This window comes from Camelus bactrianus, chromosome 14 (genome assembly GCF_048773025.1).
Source record: "Camelus bactrianus isolate YW-2024 breed Bactrian camel chromosome 14, ASM4877302v1, whole genome shotgun sequence".
Taxonomy (NCBI): domain Eukaryota; kingdom Metazoa; phylum Chordata; class Mammalia; order Artiodactyla; family Camelidae; genus Camelus; species Camelus bactrianus.
In genome coordinates, this window is record NC_133552.1 from 7,949,524 (window position 1) to 7,970,007 (window position 20,484).

A 20,484-nucleotide genomic window follows, 5' to 3' on the forward strand; every position below is an offset into this window, starting at 1 on the left:
GGCACACAGTGGCCTCTGGAAGTGTGATAATGGCAATGAGGGGAAGGGCCGTGAAGGAAGGAATCGGATGATGAACAGGAGCTGAGCCTCGGAGCCGCGCCTGTCACCCGGGTGTGCACACCCACCTCAGGTCCACCCTGCAGATGTGGGTCAGCCGCGACTTGCCGGAGCCACACGGCTCTATTAAGTACTGAGAGTCCATCACCACAGCCCGCACACCGCCCATGAGCTGGGCGTCCTCGTGCTCCACGGAGAGGGACACCAGGGTGCACGTTCCTTTGGGCAAATCAGTCTTCCAGGTCCTGCAGCAAAACAATCCCGCACCTCAGAATTACGGCTGAGAAAGAAGACCTTGAGTGCAGCACTGAGGTTTACATTTGCATTTTCCTGCTCAAATTTCAGGCCCAGTTACTTGGATTAAGCTAATGGTTTCCATAAGTGCGTGTAACGTTTATACAGCGCAGTTCAAAGCAAGGGCCTCAGCCCTCCGACCCAGAGGTCAGAAGTGGTCTTGCAGCTTTCAGATCTGCCTTTGGAATCCCCAAGGGAGTCTGCAGATGCTCCTGCCCACCATCGAAGGGCTGGCCTTACCCTTTGGGATTAGAACCCGTTCATTTAGTTCATTCAGCAAACATCTATCAGATGTGCAAGCTCTGAGACGACACTAAGGACACAAAGACCTCCAGCCCAGGATGAGAACAGACCCACAGAGAGAACCCTAAAACACCGTGGCAAGTGCAGTGATATGGCTGTGTACGGAGCACTCCCGCTCTGAGAGCATGTGGAATGGAAAGGGAGGCATACAGGGGAAGGCTTCCTGGAGGAGGTGACGCTCAACCCAAGTCTGAAAGGATAAATGAACTGGTGAAGCTTCAAGCTCTAGCTTGAAGAAAACTAGACACAGTTAATTGCCTTCAAGTCCCTGAGTGGCTCTGGAGTGGGAGAAGAAATAAATACAGTTGATTTGACGCTCAAAAGCAGAGATACAAAGGCATGTTTCAACTCAGTGCAGAAAACAGCTGTCTCACGATGTGCATTCTTCAAAAATGGAGTGGGCTATGGGGCTAGGGAGTTCACTGTTACTGGAGCTATTCAAGCATAGGGGGCTACCACCTGCGAAGAGGTTGTAGATGGGAGTTAGGAACCACGTGAGCATCTCTGTAACAGTGACTTCTACCATAGAATAGGTTGGATTATTATAACCTCAGCTGTTTGTGTCACGGGTCCCATCCCCGTGCTTCGTAACCTCATCTAGCACTTCGTCCTGTCCTTGCACACCAGAAGGAGAAACTATTACCTGGAATTTGGGAATAAGCAAGCCCTACACAAATGCGAAGCAACCTCTCCGTGAATGAGACCATTCTCTTTCCATGCGTGGTGCTGTGACTAATAATGAAGACTGAAGACTGTACAGATTTGTGGGGATAAAAGGGAAAAGACTTCAGTGACTGTCACTGGAAGCTCCTGAGGAACTAGACAAAGGGATAAAGTGAGACGTAAACACGGTACTCCTAAGAGGAGACCAGCCATGTGTGCGCTGGCCTAGACGGGGAGACGCCCTGAAGACGGGAAGTACCTCAGCCTGTGACTTCCTCTCCGTACCTGTCACTTTCTGCCTTTTATATCATAATCACAAGGAATTCCTTTTGCAGGAAACATGACTGGTTCATTATTAATCCTCCTAAGTGCTGAGTTCTTCTCCGTCAGCACCTCATGGTCCACCCACCTTCTCCTTCAAGTCTTGGCTCAAATATCAACGCAGTGAGACTCTGCTCTGACTACTGTATTTAAAATTCCTCCCCTTACTATCCCTCTATCTTACTTAAATCACGCCAAGATAAGTAATCCTATCCGCCTTACTTATTATTTATTGACTCTCTCTCCCTGATAAAGGAGGAGCCTGGAGAGAGCAGGCTTGCGGTCTGCGCTGTTCCCTGGGTATCCCTGGAGCCTCCGACGGTGCCTGGCTCCTGGCAGTGATGGGAAGATCCATGAGAAACAGCAGGCGGGCGGCACTGCAGGATGAATGGAAGGAGGGCGGGTCCGTGCTTGGACTCTGGCCCTCAGCCTCCCCTAAGGTGAGGGAAGAGGCGGGCTATGGCGCGGCCCCACCCCCACGGTGACCATGCTAGAACTATTCAATTTTCTTGCAGGGGTGAAGGTGGAAAGTTTAACTTCCAGGATATGACTAATGTCTCAGTAACTGTGGTAATAAGCCACCCTTACAGCCACCCACATTCCCCACCAGGATCCCAAGGTTGCTAAGATAAACACATATATTTAGGGAAAAAATGACACTTAAAATTCAAGGTCCTAAGGACCAATTCCAAAGGCATAAATAGCCCATGTGAAAAGTAACCTTTAGTTTCCCATCAAGACTAGTTTAATAAAGGAACTATTTTAAATATACATTTGGGAATTTCACGAGTGATTCCTTCTATACTGCTAATCTATGAGAAGAGACAGTATTCACCATCAATTATCAATAACAAAGGATTATTGAGTTAATTATATTTCTTGGGGTTTGTTAGTTTCCTCAACCCCTGTCCTTCTAATTCAACACCGACGCACCAGCCCATGCCCAGCGCTCTACTGCGCAAGCTTCCTGCTGCTGGTTGGAGCATCTAATTCCGAACCCCGAGAGCAGGGGTCCCAAACGCAGCCCAGAAATCTATGAGAAGCAACATTTCAACAGTAGACACAGGACTCGCAAGCCCTGTCAGGCCCTGAACTCTTTCTGGACATCCAAGCGTGCCAGCATAGCGGGCCCTCCAGGGCTGTGCTGAGGTTTCTGTGCGTGGAAATGAGTTATGAACACTTGAAGTCACACAGATGGATTTTGAAGTTACACACACTCCAGACTGAGAGTGACACAACTGAGGCCTTGCTTTCCAAGGGGGAGAAAGGCAAAATCAGGAGAAAAGCCAGTCAGATTCAATGTGCATAATTTGGCAGAAAGTACAACTGGACAAACCGCAGCTACTGTCGGGACTCTGTTCGGAGGAAATGAACGGTATTCGGGGCCTGATAAACCGGCGCTCCGTGATGAAAGAGGCCACGAGCGAGCCGGCAGAGCTGTGCGCTGGTGAGAGAAGCCGGGAGTCGGGCGCGGACACGGCAGCGTAAGTTTTCACGCTGGGAAGTGAGGGCCGGCTGCGTGTTCCCCGGCGGCTGGGCCTGGGTGGGAGAACTCTGAAATGCTTCAGCCGGCCGCTCTTCTCCTGCTTTCGGAACAGAACGTCTTAAACCCCGGAGCCAGGCTTACCTGAGGACCACGAAGTCTCTGGAGGGATGGGGCGCCATGCTGTTCACCACGTACTGATAGATTTCTGTCTGCTGGTCCAGAGTCTCCACCACCTTCCACTGCACAAAATCCTCATCCCACAGGTGGCGCTCTCTCAGCACGCGATTCAAAACCACCGAGGGGGGCGCCTCCACCTCCACAGCCGCCTTCCACAGCTTCAGCGGGGGCCCGTCTCCCACCTCGGGAAAGACAGCAGCAAAGGCTGAAGGGGTCGGTCACTGGTTCTAACAAAAACCAACCGTTCTCCACTGGGCATTCAAAAAACACCGCCGATTATGTAGCTTGAAGTCATGGCTCTGCATGCCTCAGTTTTAAAACATTCATCCTTAAGCTTAAAAGAAGGATGATAATAAAAATGATAACCAACACACACAGGGCTTCCTGTGTGGCAGGCACTGTTCCTACCCACCTGATTTTTAAATAGCCCTCCTCTGACAGTGGTGCTATGGTTATGTCCATCATGCAAATGAGCAAACAGAGGCACAGAGAGGCGTGTGACTGACCCAACGTCACACAGCTAAGGGACAGGGCCAGGCCTGGGACCCAGCAGTCTGGTTCCCCAGTCTGCAGTCAGACTCCAGAGTGGTCTTGGACTGATTCTTGTCTGAGCCAAGCCTTGAGGACAGAGCAGCCTTCTTCAAAGCAAAACAAATCCCTGATTGTGAGACTTGGCTCTTTGAAGGTTGAATCCCAAGCCCTTAGATTACCTTTTTGAAAGCAAGATCTGTGTTGTCTGCACTGGAACACGTGACCCAGCCTTTGAACTTCTCCTTGGCTTCCTTCTGGAGGCCCTGGACGAGCTGTTCCAGGTATGTGTGGAAAGTGGCCCCACTCTCCTCCAGCTGGGCCCCCAGGTCTTCCAGAGTTGGAGGATGGATCTCAGCCTCCACATACGAGTTATGAGACTGGGCCACCATCTCAAGCGGGACCTGAACCAATGGATGCATGGAAGAGCGACGCACTGAGCTAAGAAATGCCGAGACTAACAGAGAAAGCAAAGTAGCCTTGTGGGAAACCACTGTATGGGCAATGGGCCGAGTGCCGCGGGGCAAGAGATGTTTATCTAAGATCAGTGACAAGGGGGTTGGGGAGGCCTTCCTAAAGTCAGGAAACGCAAATCTGTTTGAGGCTATATTTATTATTCAAAACATTGCCAGGACTGCCCATTCATTCTTTCCATTTTCCTTTGATTTTACTTGTAAGGTACTTTTATTCAGTTTGGTAAAACCTGGGCTCAGGAAAATTAGAGCGCACAGACTTAAGGGAAACATCAAATATGACTTAGAAATAGCTTTACCTTTTTAGCACACTTCTCCCATTTGCAAATGCTAATTTTGCTACAAAAAGTTTGCCAGCAGTCTAGTTCACTTGTTTCTTTAGCATATCTGTGGCTGTGTTCATAAGCTGTCATTGATTCTGAGCTAACAGTGATGCCCAGTATCACACACATACAAACACACACACACACACACACACAGATGTTGACTTTAATCAAGTCCCGAGGTCACATCAAATATTACATAGGTGTCCGGCTAGCCTGGGACCTGGCACCTGAGGTTGAGGTACCTGTTTTCATAAACACCATCAACATGGTAAACCCAAGAGCCTTTAACTGTCAAAGCCTCAGTTATGCAGCTAGCTCCCCGTGTTTCTGGGCGGCAAAGACCAGATCTGTGGCGGGTACCAGTGTCAATATAAAATCGAGAACAAACAGAAATAAGCCCTAAGCGTAGCAACCATTCCAAGCATCTCACCAAGTTCCAAGAGCTGTGAAGAAGGCAGTCGGAGCCTTTCGCTCACCTCAAAAAGTCTGTCGCATTCCATGATCATGTGGGCCAGCCCCTGAGCTGCGGCCAGATTCTCACTGAGGTCCTTTTGATCCGGCTTCCCGGTGGCGTATTTCTTCTGGATGACTCTGGAATTGAAGGGGAGAGTCCTCAGTGGAGCCTAAATCCAAGAGCTTTTCACAGTACAGAGTGCATCCCTTTGCTATGTCTTTATGCCCAGATGCCCCCCCGATCCCAGACTTTCTCATTTCCAAATAAAAACAGTGACCACACGTCTTAGATATCCTGAATCAGGCTGAGAGTCTGACAGCCCATGATGAAAAACCTTGGAAAAATACAAGGGCAGGCATAACTGCTGGGGGAGAAATTAACCTATTTTTCCCAAGTTTGAAACCACTTCACTGCAAGCTGCTGTGCTTGGGCCTTAAATCTAGCCTTTAACAAAAAAATTAAAGATTGTAAAATACTACTTCGTGTACTCTCTCCCTCCTTCCCGTGAACATACACAAAACAAAACAAAACTCCAGGTGTTCTGGATCACCAAGGCCATTCCTCAGTGTTACTGTGATAGTTCCATGACTCTGAGCCACAACAATCAGGTGGCCTCCAAACATTTTCTGACTATAAAGCACGTGCTGATACATCCTCAAGTTGAAATCCGACAGGAGAAGTTTTTGCTCAGTCACTGCGGGGAACACCTGGTTTAGGATTAGTGCGCCTGCTCAGAAAAACCCACCTGGGGGAGCTTTCTTTCTTCAGTAAATTCAGATGGAAGAGGGAGGGGGCCAGACACACAGCCAGGTTCATGGACGTCATCTGGTTCTCCTCCACCGCGCCGGCCACGTCGTGGAGGAAGCACAGCAGCGTCTGCAGCACCTCCCGGCTCTCGTCCGCCAGCAGCAGGACGGCCGCCTGCGCTGCCTGCAGCCGCTGCTCTCTGGGGACATCTGCGGAACAGTGGGGGCCCGGCCATGAGAGGAGCCAGCAGGAGGGAGTGAGCCAGCGCCCCTTCCCGGGGACACACTCACGGGCATCGTCATCGTCGCCAGTGAGGACGACGACAGCTAACGGTGCAGAGACGTCCCTGCTTCTCTGCGGGGCGGGAACCCCAGGGTCTAACTCCAGAACCCCGAGTCCTGACGACGAGGCAGGACTTGGCAAGGAGCACCCTGTCCTGGCCTTTCTTACTCCCGGAGAGCAATCCACCTCCTCACCTGCTTTCAAACCTCTTGCCCCTCCCCAGGATGCGCCGGGCTTGGAGGAGAGGAGCCAGGCTCCCTTCGCAGACCCGTTCCCCTTGGGGGTGTCCCTGCGGTGGTGCTGGGCGCTGGCCGTGCAGGCTTGAGAGGGAATTGGCCCCAACAACGAGGTGAATGAAATGGAAACACCATAGAAAAATGGGTGCTCCGTGTTGCATTTTGCTGCCTCCTGGTTGTGTTTGTTCGTGATCTTTTAGGCCTGACTCACTACCCTGATTCCTCTCACCCTGAAAGACAGTCAGAAGCTCACTCAGGTGATCCCCGTTGTCTTTCTTCAAACACCAGGTTCCAGCGCAGGCCTCTGTAGCAGGGATCTGTGCTCCGAAGGGTGTGGGAAGCAGCTCTTAGAGTGTCTAATGGTGTTTATGTTTTCTCTCCTGCTTTAAAAATACTGATTGGATGTGTTTTATGATGGGCACAGTGTATCACAATGTATTTATATTATTAAAAGTGAGTGAGTACGCACGCTCAGATCCCCCCTGCTGGTAGGTGTGCCTGATAAAAAGCTGTGGCACCTGCTGCTCTAGGGCTGTGGCGTGGCCCCTGCCCAAGCCCCGTCCCTCTCGCCACCATACGTCCCGGGGCCGGGAGCACTCCTGGCCCCAGTCAGCCAGCAAATCCTAATTCTGGAAAAGCCTGACCATGAGCTGAGTGTTCTGGCCAGAGGTTTGTCAATTTTGTTTACTCTTTCAAAAAAATAGCTCTTGGTTTGATTGATTTTTTCCCCTATTTTTAAAAAAACCCTTTATTTTACTTGTTTCCTCCCTGATCTTTATTCTTTCTTTCCTCCTGCTGACTTTAGGTTTTGTTTGTTCTTTTTCTAGTTCTCTTAGATGGTGGGTTAGGTTGTTTATTTGCAATTGCTCTTATTTTTTGAAGAAGGCCTGTATCACTATGAGCTTCCCTCTTAGGACTGCTTTTGCTGCATCCTGTAGATTTTGTGTGGTTGTGTTTTCATTGCCATTTGTCTTAAGGTATTTTTAAATTTCTTCTTTGATTTCATCGTTGACCCATTGGTTTTTTAGCAGCATGTTGTTTAGTTTCCATGCAGTGGTTTTTTTCTCATTTTTCTTTCTGTGGTTGATAGAGTGCTCTGGAACCCATCCCCGCCCCCACTGCATCCACTGTGTACTGGCACAAGACAGACCTGGGGTTGGCAGAGAAGAGCCATTTTGTTCAAATGATCAAGAAACCTTTTTCTTTTTTCTTGCTTGTGCTGAAGCAGAAGCAGATACTATTAATGACTTCGAGCTTGTCATTGAAATGTCATAAATTCAGCTTGAGCCCTGGAACTGCTTTTAAATAAGCTACTTCAGGTAAGATGTCCAGTGCATGCATTGTTTAGCTTTAGACTGCCGACCTTCTCTTCCGTGCCAACATTTTCTCATGACTGCATGTTGTCTCAGCTTCCTCCTACTCACTCTTTTCTTTATCCCTCAGGAAATACCTTCTGTCCATTATTTTCTACTGAACATGCTTGTGAAGGTCCAGTAGTTCATCCCCAAATCCAGCATGCCTATTGGATCCTATCCTCTGGGACCTTTCTGTGACACATGGCACTCCTGTGGTTCCAGCCTCTTCCTTGGCTCGCAGGAGACTGTTCTAGAGCTGCATATCTAAGTGTGGATGATTTTCCACCATGAGGGTGGCTAGCAGCACGTCCAGTCTCCTCCCTGCCTCCAAATCAGCTTCCTTCCCTCTTCCTTTCTGAATTCTCCCAGCCGTCAGGCCTTAAAACTACATCTTTGATCATTCCAACCTTCTCTTCCTGGTAGACCAGTGGGTTTCATATATGCTCATTGTCATCCAACACTCTGATGAAAGTCCCAGAAGCAACACAGCTACAGCAGACCTGCTCGGGAGAACTGTCCATCTTGTCCCCACAGTCATTTGGAAACTGACTCTGGGTCTATCCATGGAATGAGTATCTCCAGCCTTGCTGCTGGAAGTCACAGCCGGTGACCCAGAGTGCTGGCTCCCTAACCTTCCACTCTCATCCAGGCCAGCACCTCAGACACCACGTCCAGATTCACGTCAAATAAGGACTTCTGGTGGACGTTCATCCTGGGGGACCAGCTTGCCTGCCTAGGGAAGACCTACTCTCTGCTGCTTCCTCTGTAAGAAAACCCACGTGCGGGTCAGTTTGGGCTGTAGTGTGCTCAGGGAAGTTGAGCCCTTCCCTCGAGCCCAAGGGATAACCATGTCAGCCTAAACCAAAAAGGGTAATCCCGTTGCTCTTTCCAGTGATTGATTTAGGGGAGAAATGTAAAATTTCTGGTGTATGGGACCAAGACATACGCTAGGCCCTTCTGTAAATTTATCTCCCTGATAATAAAAGGTATATGCTCGAGGAGAACCCTTCTGCCCACCTCTTGCCTTTGAATGTGATTTTGGGAAGACATGATAATGATACGTGTGGCGATCATATTGTGACCTTAAGGCGATAACCGAGGGAGGCTGACTTCAGCCAGGCTCACTGAATTAACTGACTCTGCAATTATTTAACTCCAGATTTCTTGTCATGTACAATTGTATAATGTCTTTATTATTTCAACAACTGTTTGTTGGATTTTTGGTTCTGTCTTTACAACCGAGAGCATTGTAACTGGTAACCCCCTCAACAACATGCAAGAGCTCCCCAATGATTAATGAATCAAATATAAACTCTTTGCCCTAACGTTCATTGCCACTTGATTCGTACGGCCCGAGTCTAATTTTCTGGAGTCACCTGGTGCTGCACTGGACAGTTACCCTTCTTGCAAGCCAGACAGACACACTGCCATCTCCTGACACACATGCGTGCTCACAGCTTCACTCAGCACGTGTTCCTCACACGCTCAGCCTTCAGCTGTCAGTTCTCGACCGCGTCCTCATGCCTCATCTCAACCCCCTTGCGTTTTCTTTGTAACCTTCTCCTGGAATTTCTCCCAACTTGCTGTACTGCAGTCACTAACGTGCATGCCTCGTCTCCCTCAACTGTAAGATCCTCAAGAGCACAGAGGAAGTCTTACCCACCCACATGCTCTGCGGTGCACGCAGCACAGTGCCCAGACACAAGAGGAACTCAGTAAATGTTTGCTCAGCTAAAATAAACCCTGATTTGATCTGGTGTTTTGTTTTGGGTTTTTTGTTTTTTTGTTTTTTTTTTTTTTGCTTTTGAGTCTCACAAAGGGCTAAAAGCATTTATCTCATGGAAATAATCTGGCTTTAACCTCAGACTAGTGTCAACCTTAACCTGAGAACTGATTAAATGTCAAGACTCACATATGCTACTTCCAAACCAAAAGGGAGATTTAATTGAAAAATGCAGCTCAGCCTCCTGCAGCAGAAACAGCAGGAATTCCCTGGCTCCAGCAACATGTATCGTTAATTTAACTTAACCTATTCACTTTGACAAAATATTTATTTAGTGGGTCACCACTTTATCCTGTTTTAACAAGTGGTACTTGTTATAATCCTCTTTGAATCTGCAATATTGTAGACTCTTGAAACACATTTATTGCAGAATTCTCTATAGCAGGAGTCTTCTTCGAGTTGGATCAATTCCATGTCAAGGTCCACTTCATGCATATGTTGTGGAAAATCTCAGAAGTCCTCAGGCCAATTGCTTTCTTCTAAAGAACTGAGGCTTGGACCATTAAATATTTACAGCTGACCCTCAAACAACATGGGTTTGAACTGCACGGGTTTGCTTAACAGGCGGATTTTTTTTCAATAAATACACAGTCGGCCCTCCCTATACTTGGGTCTTGAATTTGTGGATTCAACAAACCGTGAATCCTGTGTTTTGTTTGTAATTCGAGCTTGGCTGAATCCTCAGATGCAGAACTCGGAACACGGAGAACCAACCATGGGACCCGAGCATCCTGGGCAGGTCCTAGAACCAATCCCACGCGGTGCTGAGGGACAACGTCATAAACATACCCGTGTAGCCAGAAGAGTCACGAGTTAACTTCTGATACCCCTCTTTGCAACTGTCTTTAGCAGGATACCCACTTTAATCAATAAGGGCTATTTTCAAAGATTAATTACAGGGCCTTTGCTGAGAATTATCAACTTCACATCACTTATAACGTTCCAAGTGAAAACATAAATTAGTTGAATTAAACTTAAGACTTGTTTTGTTTTGCTTACTTTTCACCAATTAAAATACATTTTATTAAAATACATTTGCCTTTTATTTCTAGTCATTTTAACACTTTTGGATTTCATATATCCCAAGGAAATGCTTTCTTTTAAATAAATCTAGATGGAAAATATATTCTATTGTTTTTCCTTTTCATTTTAAATTTATTAAAAGCCCGGTGAAAGTTAGTTTTACAACTTACACAGAACCCTATTGAGAAGGACGGTTTTGGAGTCAAGAGGTTATTTTCAAGTGCACAAAACATAGCTTGGAGATCTCCACAGCAAACCGCGAGCAGAGCTTACTTCTGGAGAGGAGCTAGAAGTGTAACTTTCATGTATCTCTTTACGGATTCGTGTAGTACTCGTATAACTAAAATTCCATCGACAGCTGTTTCTCAGGCTGACAGATGTGCTTGAGAACACTGACCTGCGTGGCCCGCACTTACACTGATAGATGTGGAGGAAGGTCTCGCTGAGCTTGTTGGTGAAGAGCGGCTCGGGGAGGTCCCGGAAGAACTGTTTCACCATATCGGCCACGTCGTAAGCGGACTGGTCCTCGTAGCTGACGTTCTCGGGGAAGCTCTCATTCATCTGACGTAAGGCATGGATTCGCGACTTCACGCCTGATTTTCGAAAAAGACCCACCTGAAACAAGCCACAGGGACATGTCAGTGAGGCCGCCTTTGCCCCAGACGTTTTCTTCCTGCGGCAAGCACCTTGGGGGTGATGAGAAGGCAAGGGGACAGGACTCCATGGGTTGGAGCTGTATCCGAGCTAGTAAATTGTAAATGACTAATCTAGCTGCTTTGGGCAGCAGGTGAACACGGACTTCCTCTCCCACAAAATGAAAATAAAAGTAACATCCCTGCCCCTTACAGGGCTCTTGAGAAAATACATGTGATCGTGCTTTGTAACCTGTCAAGCCTTGTAACACGGTAGACGTTATTATTTTATTCATTTATTTAACAAGAAGTGATTAAGTACCCCCTATAATCAAGCAGACTTAGACTTGCTAGGAGTCATTAGTGAGCAGATGGGACAAAATTCCCGCCCTCTCGTGCTCACACTTGAATGGGGGTTTTGAGAAGGTTCGGTCAATGGAAGGTTTGGTGGATCCCAGACGAGTAACCACATCCAGTGCCCCTCTGAGGGACAGCTTTATAGGGACTATGCTCATGAACAGAGTAATATCATAAGCAGGTATTTTGCCTGAAAGTCTCACACGCTTGTGCTTCTTGGATTCCCTGTGGCACTCGCCCGGTATGTGCCTCGGAGATGCCGGGCACTTGCTACTCCGCGGGGTTAGTTATCATGCGTATAAGCTAGGGCCCTGGTGAGAGGGAATCCCGAGTGCCTTTTCTGCAGACTTCAAGACATCGTCCTGTGCCTTTTCCATCCTTAGGCTTAGGCTCTGCCTCTACTTGACAGATAAATGCAGCAACGAGGCGCCGTGGGAATTGCCCCCGGGAAGGCACAATCAAGGGGGAGCAGCGCCCTAGAGGAGGGAGGTTCCCGCAGTGGTTTCCGGGTCCTGCTGTGGGCTCGCCCCACTGTGGACCTGCCACCATCCGAAACGAACCGAGCTTCTCTGGGAGCCCAGGCTTAGAGTGAATTAGTACGTCTGCTATTTTTAAATGCCTGCGGGACGTCGAGTTGCTCAAAACTCGGTCCTTCAGCGCTCAGCCTCCACTCTTCCATTCCGAGGGGGCGCACTGCTTGGCCCCCTTCCACGCAGCACGGTGGCGCAGCCGCAGTGGTCAGAGGGGGGCAGCGCCCTCTGGAGCCGGCGCCGCTCCTCCTCCTGACACCTGGACACACGCCCCCTGCCTGCCCCGTGTGCCCAGCTGTTCCCGGCCCAAGTTCAGGTGCCCGAGGAGAGCTCTCTCGGTTGTTGCTATAAACAGAGAGCAGCCTGAATTCTTTTAAATTGCAGTAACAGCAAGGGAAGAATTCCAAGCAATTAGAGAATGCTAGGGTTTTGTATGCGTCAGCTGTGGATCGCAGGGGCAATCACGCACTGCTACTTTCTGTGGCAGTACAGACAGGATCCTTAACAATACTTCTTTGCATTCCAAGGCTTACCACCCTAATTCCACAGAGCAGGGTATTTGCGCGCAGTGTCACTTAAAACATTAACTGCTTTTTTATTCTTAAAGTTTGGAATGTCTAGAAAATGCAGAACGTTGCCAAGAAGAATCTAAAGAACATTTCTCTCCTGGCAACTACTCTAAATTTCATCAAAAGGCATGAGGAGGAAGCATGTGCTGTCAAAGGGAAAATCCAAGATGTCCAATGAGCGATTATCGCAGTGCGACTGAGGCTGGGTGGACCCTGACACAGCGCTGGGCTGCACGGGCGTTCTCAGGAGCCAAGTGCCCCAGAGGTGAGCTCCTCAGTGTGACTCACACACAGTTACCCTCGTGTGAGCTGGTATTATTCCATTTGAGAATCCCTGCAATTACTTTTGTTACCGGCGGAGAACTATTGATCGGGTTCTGTAAGAACAAAGCAGACGGTGCTTTTGTGCACATCGCAGAACCAGATCCCTCTCTTGTCAGCTGTGTCTTACTGGCTTTAATTCTGGACTCACAGTGATGTGCAGGCACACACATCCCAGCGACGTTTTCTTTGCACTGTTCTCTTTCCAAGTTTCTTTCTAGTTTCAGCAAATATTGTTATTTTAATTATTTTACACATGTCTGGAGCTCTCCAGCTGCAGGCTCCGAGCTGCTTGTTCTAACTTAGATCTCACAGGACGTCCAGAGGGTTGTCAGGTATTTATTTGTTCTGCCTCGGATTCTGACAATAACCTTCCCATCCCACCCTTATCTTCCAAGGGACGTGGGAAATATCTGTGGGTTCTGTGGATTTTTGTTGGCAGAGCCAAAGGAAATTTTTCCCTCAGACTAATAAAAGGTGGTCTGAAATCAGATTCCAGATCCAGGAGCTGAGGATGGCAGAAGGGAGAGGTGGTGAGAACCCCAGTCTTCAAAAATGTCACCGAACTGATATAAGGACTAACCCTGGAACCACGCTACTTCCTGCCTTCTTGTTATGTGAGCACAGGAATTTCTGAGTGCTTAAGCCGTTTGGGGAAGGGGCCTCTGTTCCTTGCAGGGGAAAGCTCCTTGGACATAGTAAGTAGACGCTTCTTCTAATGAAGGAGAGGTCCTGGGTCCAGAGAGAAGAGCTGATCCTACCCACCCCCCCAGAACAACCAAGTGGGGGCACACGTGATTGCCATTCAGCATGTTTGCTTCAAAAAGCTTTCAAAGCAGTGATAAAATCTGCATTTTTAGCTAATTTTTTTTCCCCTAAGTAAAAGGTGGAGGACTGAAGAAACCATTTTAAAGTCCATTTCTTTTAAGGGCACTGTTGTCATTGCAGCCGGTGGGAGGCAGCCCCAGAACCTTCAGTTTCATTGTGAGGAAGTCAAAGGATGTGAGAAACGGCTTTCATCTGCTTCCGCGTCTGTCAGTGGTGGGCGGGTGACCTGGGCTGCCACACGGGGCCCCACACTTGGCTTAATGCTCTGCGCGTAACGTTTGGAAAGCCTCAATAATCTATATACACGAGATCTCATTTTGCACGAGGCCCCACAAATGACCCAGCAGGGCCTGCTCGGGTACTTGTGACAGTGGCGCCAACACCCTCTGGCACAGAATCTCTCATTAGAAAGGTAAAAGGATGAGGGATGAGTGTCCCTTTGGACTAGCTTTCCTTTCTTCTTTGTCTTCCACCCAAAAACCCAGCTTTCAAAAAGCAAGGACTTAGGTATAATTTAAAAAGATGGGCCCCGGAGCATCACTCATCTTATCCCAGGTCGGCAGCGGGGAAAGAGATGGAACAGGCAGTGGCTTGAGGACACTTGTATTGAGTATGAAGTGTCTTCCCAGCATAATTGGGCTTTTAAAACTTACTGCAGCATTAGAAGGAGAGGCTGGGCATGAGAGCTGCATTAGAATTCAAATTTCATCTAAATAATATTAAATCTCCTCGGCATCCTGTCGATGCGAATCCTTTCAGCACTTAATGACGTGTATCAGGGCTTGCATTTCCTCTTTAGAAATAAATGCGCTCTGCTAATGAAGAAAGGTTGGTTTTCTTCCGGAGGAAGGTCCCTAGAACAGTATGTGGCAGGTTCTTATTTGGAGCCTTGCAGGTTTAGCCTCGCACGGCAGTGACTTCATATTCACCAGGAGCTGGGAATAACCTATCCTTCCGTGCAGCTGATTTAGGGCAGAAATAAAAGCGCAGCCAGCAAAGCCCGGCTCCTCTCACACACTGCTGTGTCTGAATGCAAACGTTCATAATTGAAGGCTGAATGCCTTTATTTCAGCCACAGCCGGCTGCCAGGGCGAAAACGGACACACTGTGTTTCATCGTGTACAAGCCGTTCTGCACTTGGGGGTGTAGGAGGTGAAACGGTGGCCCTGTTTCAGGGCAAGGTAGGGCTGTCTTCAGCTGTCTGTGCTCAATGCTGGCGTTTGAGAAGAACACTCAGCACGGGGGAAAGGGGCTGGACTCATCGCAGGAAGCCTCCCTCCCTGGGATGGGGGCTGAGCCTTGGGACAGTCTTGGGTGGGGGTTCGAGGGCACCACGTGAAGGGAGGCAGCAGAGAAGCCAGTCAAAGTGGTTTAGACGTGGGGTATTCTGAGACCCCTGGTCTTACGTGACCCTGGGGCTGAGAGCTCAAGATCCTGTGCAGACCTGAGTCCTCAGTTCAAAGGTGGTGCTGTTGGCAAAGGAAGAACACTCGTCTGGTGTGTGTCCGCTCCTTCTGTGTTATTCATGTCCCTCTTTCTTTTCTGATTCATTAGCTTTTATTTGCTGAAGTTCACTCTTAAATCTCTAGGACAGTCTTCCTCGTGAGCCTGACTTTCTTCAATTCTTAGTACGTTTTTCTAGTTTTCCCTTGTTCCTTTCTGTTACTGCCTTCCTTCTTTGCAGAGACCAGAGAGGGGGCCCCTGCATGCTCCCCACACTCTGTGCTGATGAAGGGGTGGGGCTACAAGGTGGAGGCCCTGCGGGTGTGCAGTGCCTCAAGCCCCTTGGACATCTTACAGAGTCTTTCTTTTGACAGAGGCAAGAGAAGGGTTGCCTTGTCCACTGTGGTTACATTTAGAATCAGTATTTTTTTTAAAAATTGAAGTACAGTTGATTTACAATGTTGTGTTAGTTTCAGGTGTACAGTAAAGTGATTCAGTTTCATATACATACATATATATATTATTTTTCACATTCTTTTCCATTATAGGTTAGTTATTACAAGATAGTGAATATAGTTCCCTGTGCTGTACAGTAGGGCCTTGCTGTTTACTACCTTATATATAGTAGAATGTGTCTGTTAACCCCAAGTCCATATTCATGTCCATGAAATGAGTCTTTCCTGTAAAGCTTAGCCAGCACACTGTTTTTCAGTGTGGCGTTCTTCCAGATTTAAAACATAGTTCTAGACCTGAAGTGGAGACTGAGAATAAGCCAGCGAGTAGGGCTGGAGGAGGCTTTGGTGCCCACTAGCCTTCTCTCTGTTCATATGGCTTTTGCTTCAGACAGGAGCCTGGACCCAATAACAGTGGTAATGCTGGTGATACACATTATTCAGAATCCACAGGGGGCATGATTGGTTTCCTTTCCACATAAAGACTACGTGGTGAGTGGAGCAGTGTATTACTACCCATTTATACCCAACCTTGTTCAAGAAAGAATTCAAGGTGACTTACAGTGATCTATAAAATACAGTAAGATGCAATTAAATTAAAGCTAATAGATGAGAAATCAGAGAAAAAGGAAAATAAAGATAGAAAAGGATAGTGGCAACTAGGAATGAGGTTCCTACATAAAAGTCATGTCAAAAAATCATATATATTTACTACGGACAGAACATGCATTTGGCTTCAATAATTCTAGCAGCCAATAGAGAGGAAAACATATCCAGCTGAATGAGTCTGGTGTACCGAATATAAGATACAGAGCAGTTATCCAAAAACAACAGTGCTTTCAGGTGCTGGGGCCAGAGAAAAAATCCTTTCATTCTTACAGAAAAGACACTACATGATAAAATGATGGACATCATCAACAAAATCCTGACAGGGGGCCCATCAGCGACTTGTTTAGGGCCACTTATCAGAGTGTCCCTCAGTGCTGGAGATGGCCTGACCCACCCCATACACCTGGGACAAGCAATTCCAACGGGTGGCAGTGGAGGGCGGTGATTAAAAACTTGGACTCTGGAGACAGATTTTCCAGCAGGTGTTCATTCCACCACTGCCACCTGGGGGCTCACCCTGCCCAGGGTGGATATGGGATTAAATGAGGCAATGGACGCAGAACACTTACATGATCCCTGAAACACGCTGGGCACTCAAGGAAGGTAATTATTATGGAAGTAATGGCATAGGAGGACAGCACTGACTAGGCATTCCTGAGCAAACACTGTTTTCTCTCAAGAGCTTGTGCTGATAAGCATTAACTGGCCATTCATTAGAATGTTTGGAACAGAATATTTTCCATGCTTGGTAAAAGGCAAAGACAAAGACTCTAAGAGAATCAGCTGAGAGGGGAGATGAGTCGCATATACACTTACGAAGACGGAGAAGCTTGGACAAACGTCTGAATAAAAGGCTACCCTCCACAAAACACAATCTTGGGTCTACTAACAAACCAAGAGAAGTACAATTAGAGCCACAAGGTCCCATGTCAAAGGGCACGGTTGTAGTACTTTTAGGCTTGCAAAAGAGATTAACTGGAGTGGGTATTTCCAAAGAGTCACTGAGCTCACCTCTCCAAAAAGTTTTCTCAGTAAAATACCTATAGATCATCTACCTTTGATTAATGTGTGCTTTTGATATAAGTTTTAAAATTAAAAACATAAATAAATAAAAAACTAACGCTTAAGTAACCAGATTCATTGGATTGCTCTACTGATGTTTTTCACAAGTCAGTTAATGTTGGGGCGTCTGCCAAAGATGAGCACTGTTAGTTTTTGACAAGTGGTCTGTTGCCCTTCTTTCTGAGATATAATAGGCAGGCCACCAAGGCCAGTTCTCAAGCAAAGAAGCTGTCAGAAGAGCAACCACTCTTACCCTCAGCATCACATCTAAATATGAAAACATATATGTAGGGGTATTATCTAAACCAGGAGTGGGAAGGGAAAAGGGAACAATATATTTAGTTCAATCAACGATAGCATCAAATGAAATTACTTTTATTCTTCTCCACTGAAAACTGGTATCTGATTCATCAGGAGACCATCCTGATTCTAAGTGTGATCTTAGCACAGGGTAGAGACGAGCATCAGCTCATGAGTTCACGTAGCTTAGCTCATTCCCGTCCACTGAGCCCAAGGCCAAGGGTAAATCAATGAAAAGTGCAAATAATCATAGATGGGCATTGATTCTTCACATGGTTTTAAAGAGTATGAGGAACAAAAGCCATTATAGAATAGTTGCCTAAAAATACCCCCGCTACTCAAGGTTGCAATTTATCAAGCGGAAACACGGCTTTTATTTGGGACAGAATGTCTAATAGAGAAACTAATGAGTGTTAATTCAGGGGAGCAAAGGCTTGGCCTGGTTAATTACAGGATGGGCTGTACTCTGGGCCAGTCACAGCCCACCATTGTGCTGGTCCCCCAAACAGTCCTGGAGACAGAAAAAGATCTCCAAGTATTTTGTTTAGCTTGAGCTTTTTAATCAACTCCACAAGATGAGGGAAAATTTAATTCAGCTGATATTATTTTCATACTTACGTACTTAAAAAAGATCTAAATAAATTTCTTTTTGCTGAATGTTTTCCCGGTCATGGTGCTATTTCAAAAAAAAATTAATAAAGGGAGATATAAAGACCTAGATAGTTTAAAAAATAAATAAAACAGGGGTAAAAGAATGCTGTGAAATCAGTGGTGGCATTGAGACAATAATTAGAAAGGAAACACAGTATATAGCTTAACTCCCAGTTTCTGGGGAACACAAATTAGCCATCACAGGTAGAAAGTTTTAACATTCACTTTCTGCAGTCACTCCAGGGTACCCTTCAAGTCGCCAATGAGGAAACATCCTGACAGAGCTCGACAAACTAAATATTGACCTACAAAGATCACAGTGCCCTTTATTTTTGGAGAGGCACGTCTTATCTGGTCCCCGACAGATCTGGCTCTGCCTGGCACTGCACACACCCCCGCCTGTGCCTGGGAGTTACGCCCCTACCTGATCCAGGCAGTTGCTGCGGAGGTACCTCAGTGCCTGCTGGATACTCTGCGGCAGGGGCTGCCCCGTTCTCTGGACGTGAACGATGAGAGGAACGCCAAAGACAGCCTTGTCTCTGTAATCGGGAACTTTCATCCTCTTCATGAACTTTGGAACTGCCCTAGAATTCACAGAAACCAGGTCATGCACGCCTCGTGGAGCACACTGTGGGGAGAGGCTGTGAAAGCAAGAGGGAAGCCGAGTTTTTGTTGGAATATCCCACAGGCACGGGGGAATCCAACATTTCTCCCTCGATTAATCCTGTTACACGGAAGTGCTGCGTGTGCCCTGGGCCTCTGCGTGCGCCCCGGGCCTCTGCGGGGCCTCTGACTATTAAAAGGCATGATTCACGTTAGCAGAATGGATTTATGGCCCTGTTTTCAAGTCAAGTGTTCGACTTTCCAATTGAATTGTGATGGACACACTTCTCAAGTGATGAACAATTAAAAATCCCCAACAAGAAAAAAACAAGACAAATTGAAAAAATACATCAAGAAGAAGAAATGTGGTTGGAGTTGGGAGAGAAGGGAGGGGAGAGAAGATAAAACACATTCCTTGACTATGTCCTGACTTTTCTAGAACTGGCTCTACCCTTTAAAGGAAATTTTAATACACAAGCACATGTTGATTTAACCATGCAGTTTATAACTTGCTAAAATATTTTTATGAAAGCATTGCTGATTCTTCCGTATGCATAACGTATAACACAGGGTAATTAATGACACATTTTATATTTTTCCAAATCCACCAAATCATCTAAAATAGGTTCACATTCAAGTTGCAAGCAAGATATGCTTTTGTCAATTCCTATTCCAAAGGTTTAGTGCATATTCTTGTTTTTATTTGCCAATGAAATAAAAGCAGAAATGTACGTGAGGAATTCAGTGCTCTCTGAATGAAGCAATGCTCTCAGTGTTGAGCTCTGCATTGGGCCAGAAGGTACGAGGAACAGAGGTTTCTTTGCAAACTGCCAGAATTACTTACTGGCAAGTTTATTTTTAAGGTCTCTGTTCACAGCTAATGACCCTTTACTTGTCTTTTTCCCTTCTTGGAGCCTGACTGCTTTCCCTGGAAGCCGACAGAGAGCTACAAATAAGGCGAGTTTCCTGCAGGCTCCAGCACACCCAGGGCGGGCAGTAAGGCAGCACTCTGGACATTCGTCTCAGGAGATTGGGCAGTGAAGGCAAAGAACGAATTCTTCAGAAATGGGGAAGTAAACACGGAGGCATTGGCAACGCGCACCGAGCCCCGGGACCGACGCCCCCTCCCGGGGGCGGGGCTACGCACCAGGCCCAGCCGTGCTTGTTGGGCAGCGAGTGCTTCTCCATGATGGCCGTGAGGCGGAGCAGCGAGAAGCGCTGGAGCAGGTTCAGCTGGCCGGCCGTCTGGCTGCTGATGTGGGGCGACGCCGTGGACGCCTGAGGCTGGTGTGAGAGCTGGAAGCTGTTCCACCGGAGTCGCCTTTGCCGGAAAGACCGTCAGAGAAGCCAGTCACAAAGGGGATGCGTTATCGGAAAACACTGGATGTTACTAACTTTTAAGGAGCTAATCAAAATAGTTTCTGAGCCAAGAAAATCACAAAGCCCATGGAACAGAAGACACAAATGCACAGAATCAACATAAGAAGCTATTTTTCCCAAGTCTGATAAATTTGGGAAAAGTCATTATCTGTTTCACTAGGAGGCTTAAGAAAGTGAAAATAATAAGTTTTATTTGTTGATTTATTCTGAAATTTGTTCCCAAAGTGTTGAAAGCAGCT

General features: G+C 47.2%; 1 protein-coding gene across 6 annotated transcripts in view; it reads right to left on the bottom strand.

Annotated features, from left to right (window-relative positions):
* STARD13 (StAR related lipid transfer domain containing 13) overlaps positions 1-20,484 on the bottom strand; it is a 210,373-nt gene that overhangs the window by 3,073 nt on the left and 186,816 nt on the right. For 4 of the 6 annotated variants that reach the window (XM_074378060.1, XM_074378059.1, XM_074378063.1 and 1 more), the window contains 8 exons: positions 20,013-20,186; positions 18,687-18,903; positions 10,925-11,123; positions 5,828-6,038; positions 5,105-5,219; positions 4,012-4,233; positions 3,266-3,483; positions 126-302 (listed from right to left, as the gene is read on the bottom strand). In XM_074378060.1, coding sequence (XP_074234161.1) covers positions 126-302; positions 3,266-3,483; positions 4,012-4,233; positions 5,105-5,219; positions 5,828-6,038; positions 10,925-11,123; positions 18,687-18,903; positions 20,013-20,186 — 1,533 coding nt within the window. The remainder of the gene's footprint in view (positions 1-125; positions 303-3,265; positions 3,484-4,011; positions 4,234-5,104; positions 5,220-5,827; positions 6,039-10,924; positions 11,124-18,686; positions 18,904-20,012; positions 20,187-20,484) is intronic. The other 2 variants (XM_074378062.1, XM_074378061.1) reach the window with 1 other exon arrangement.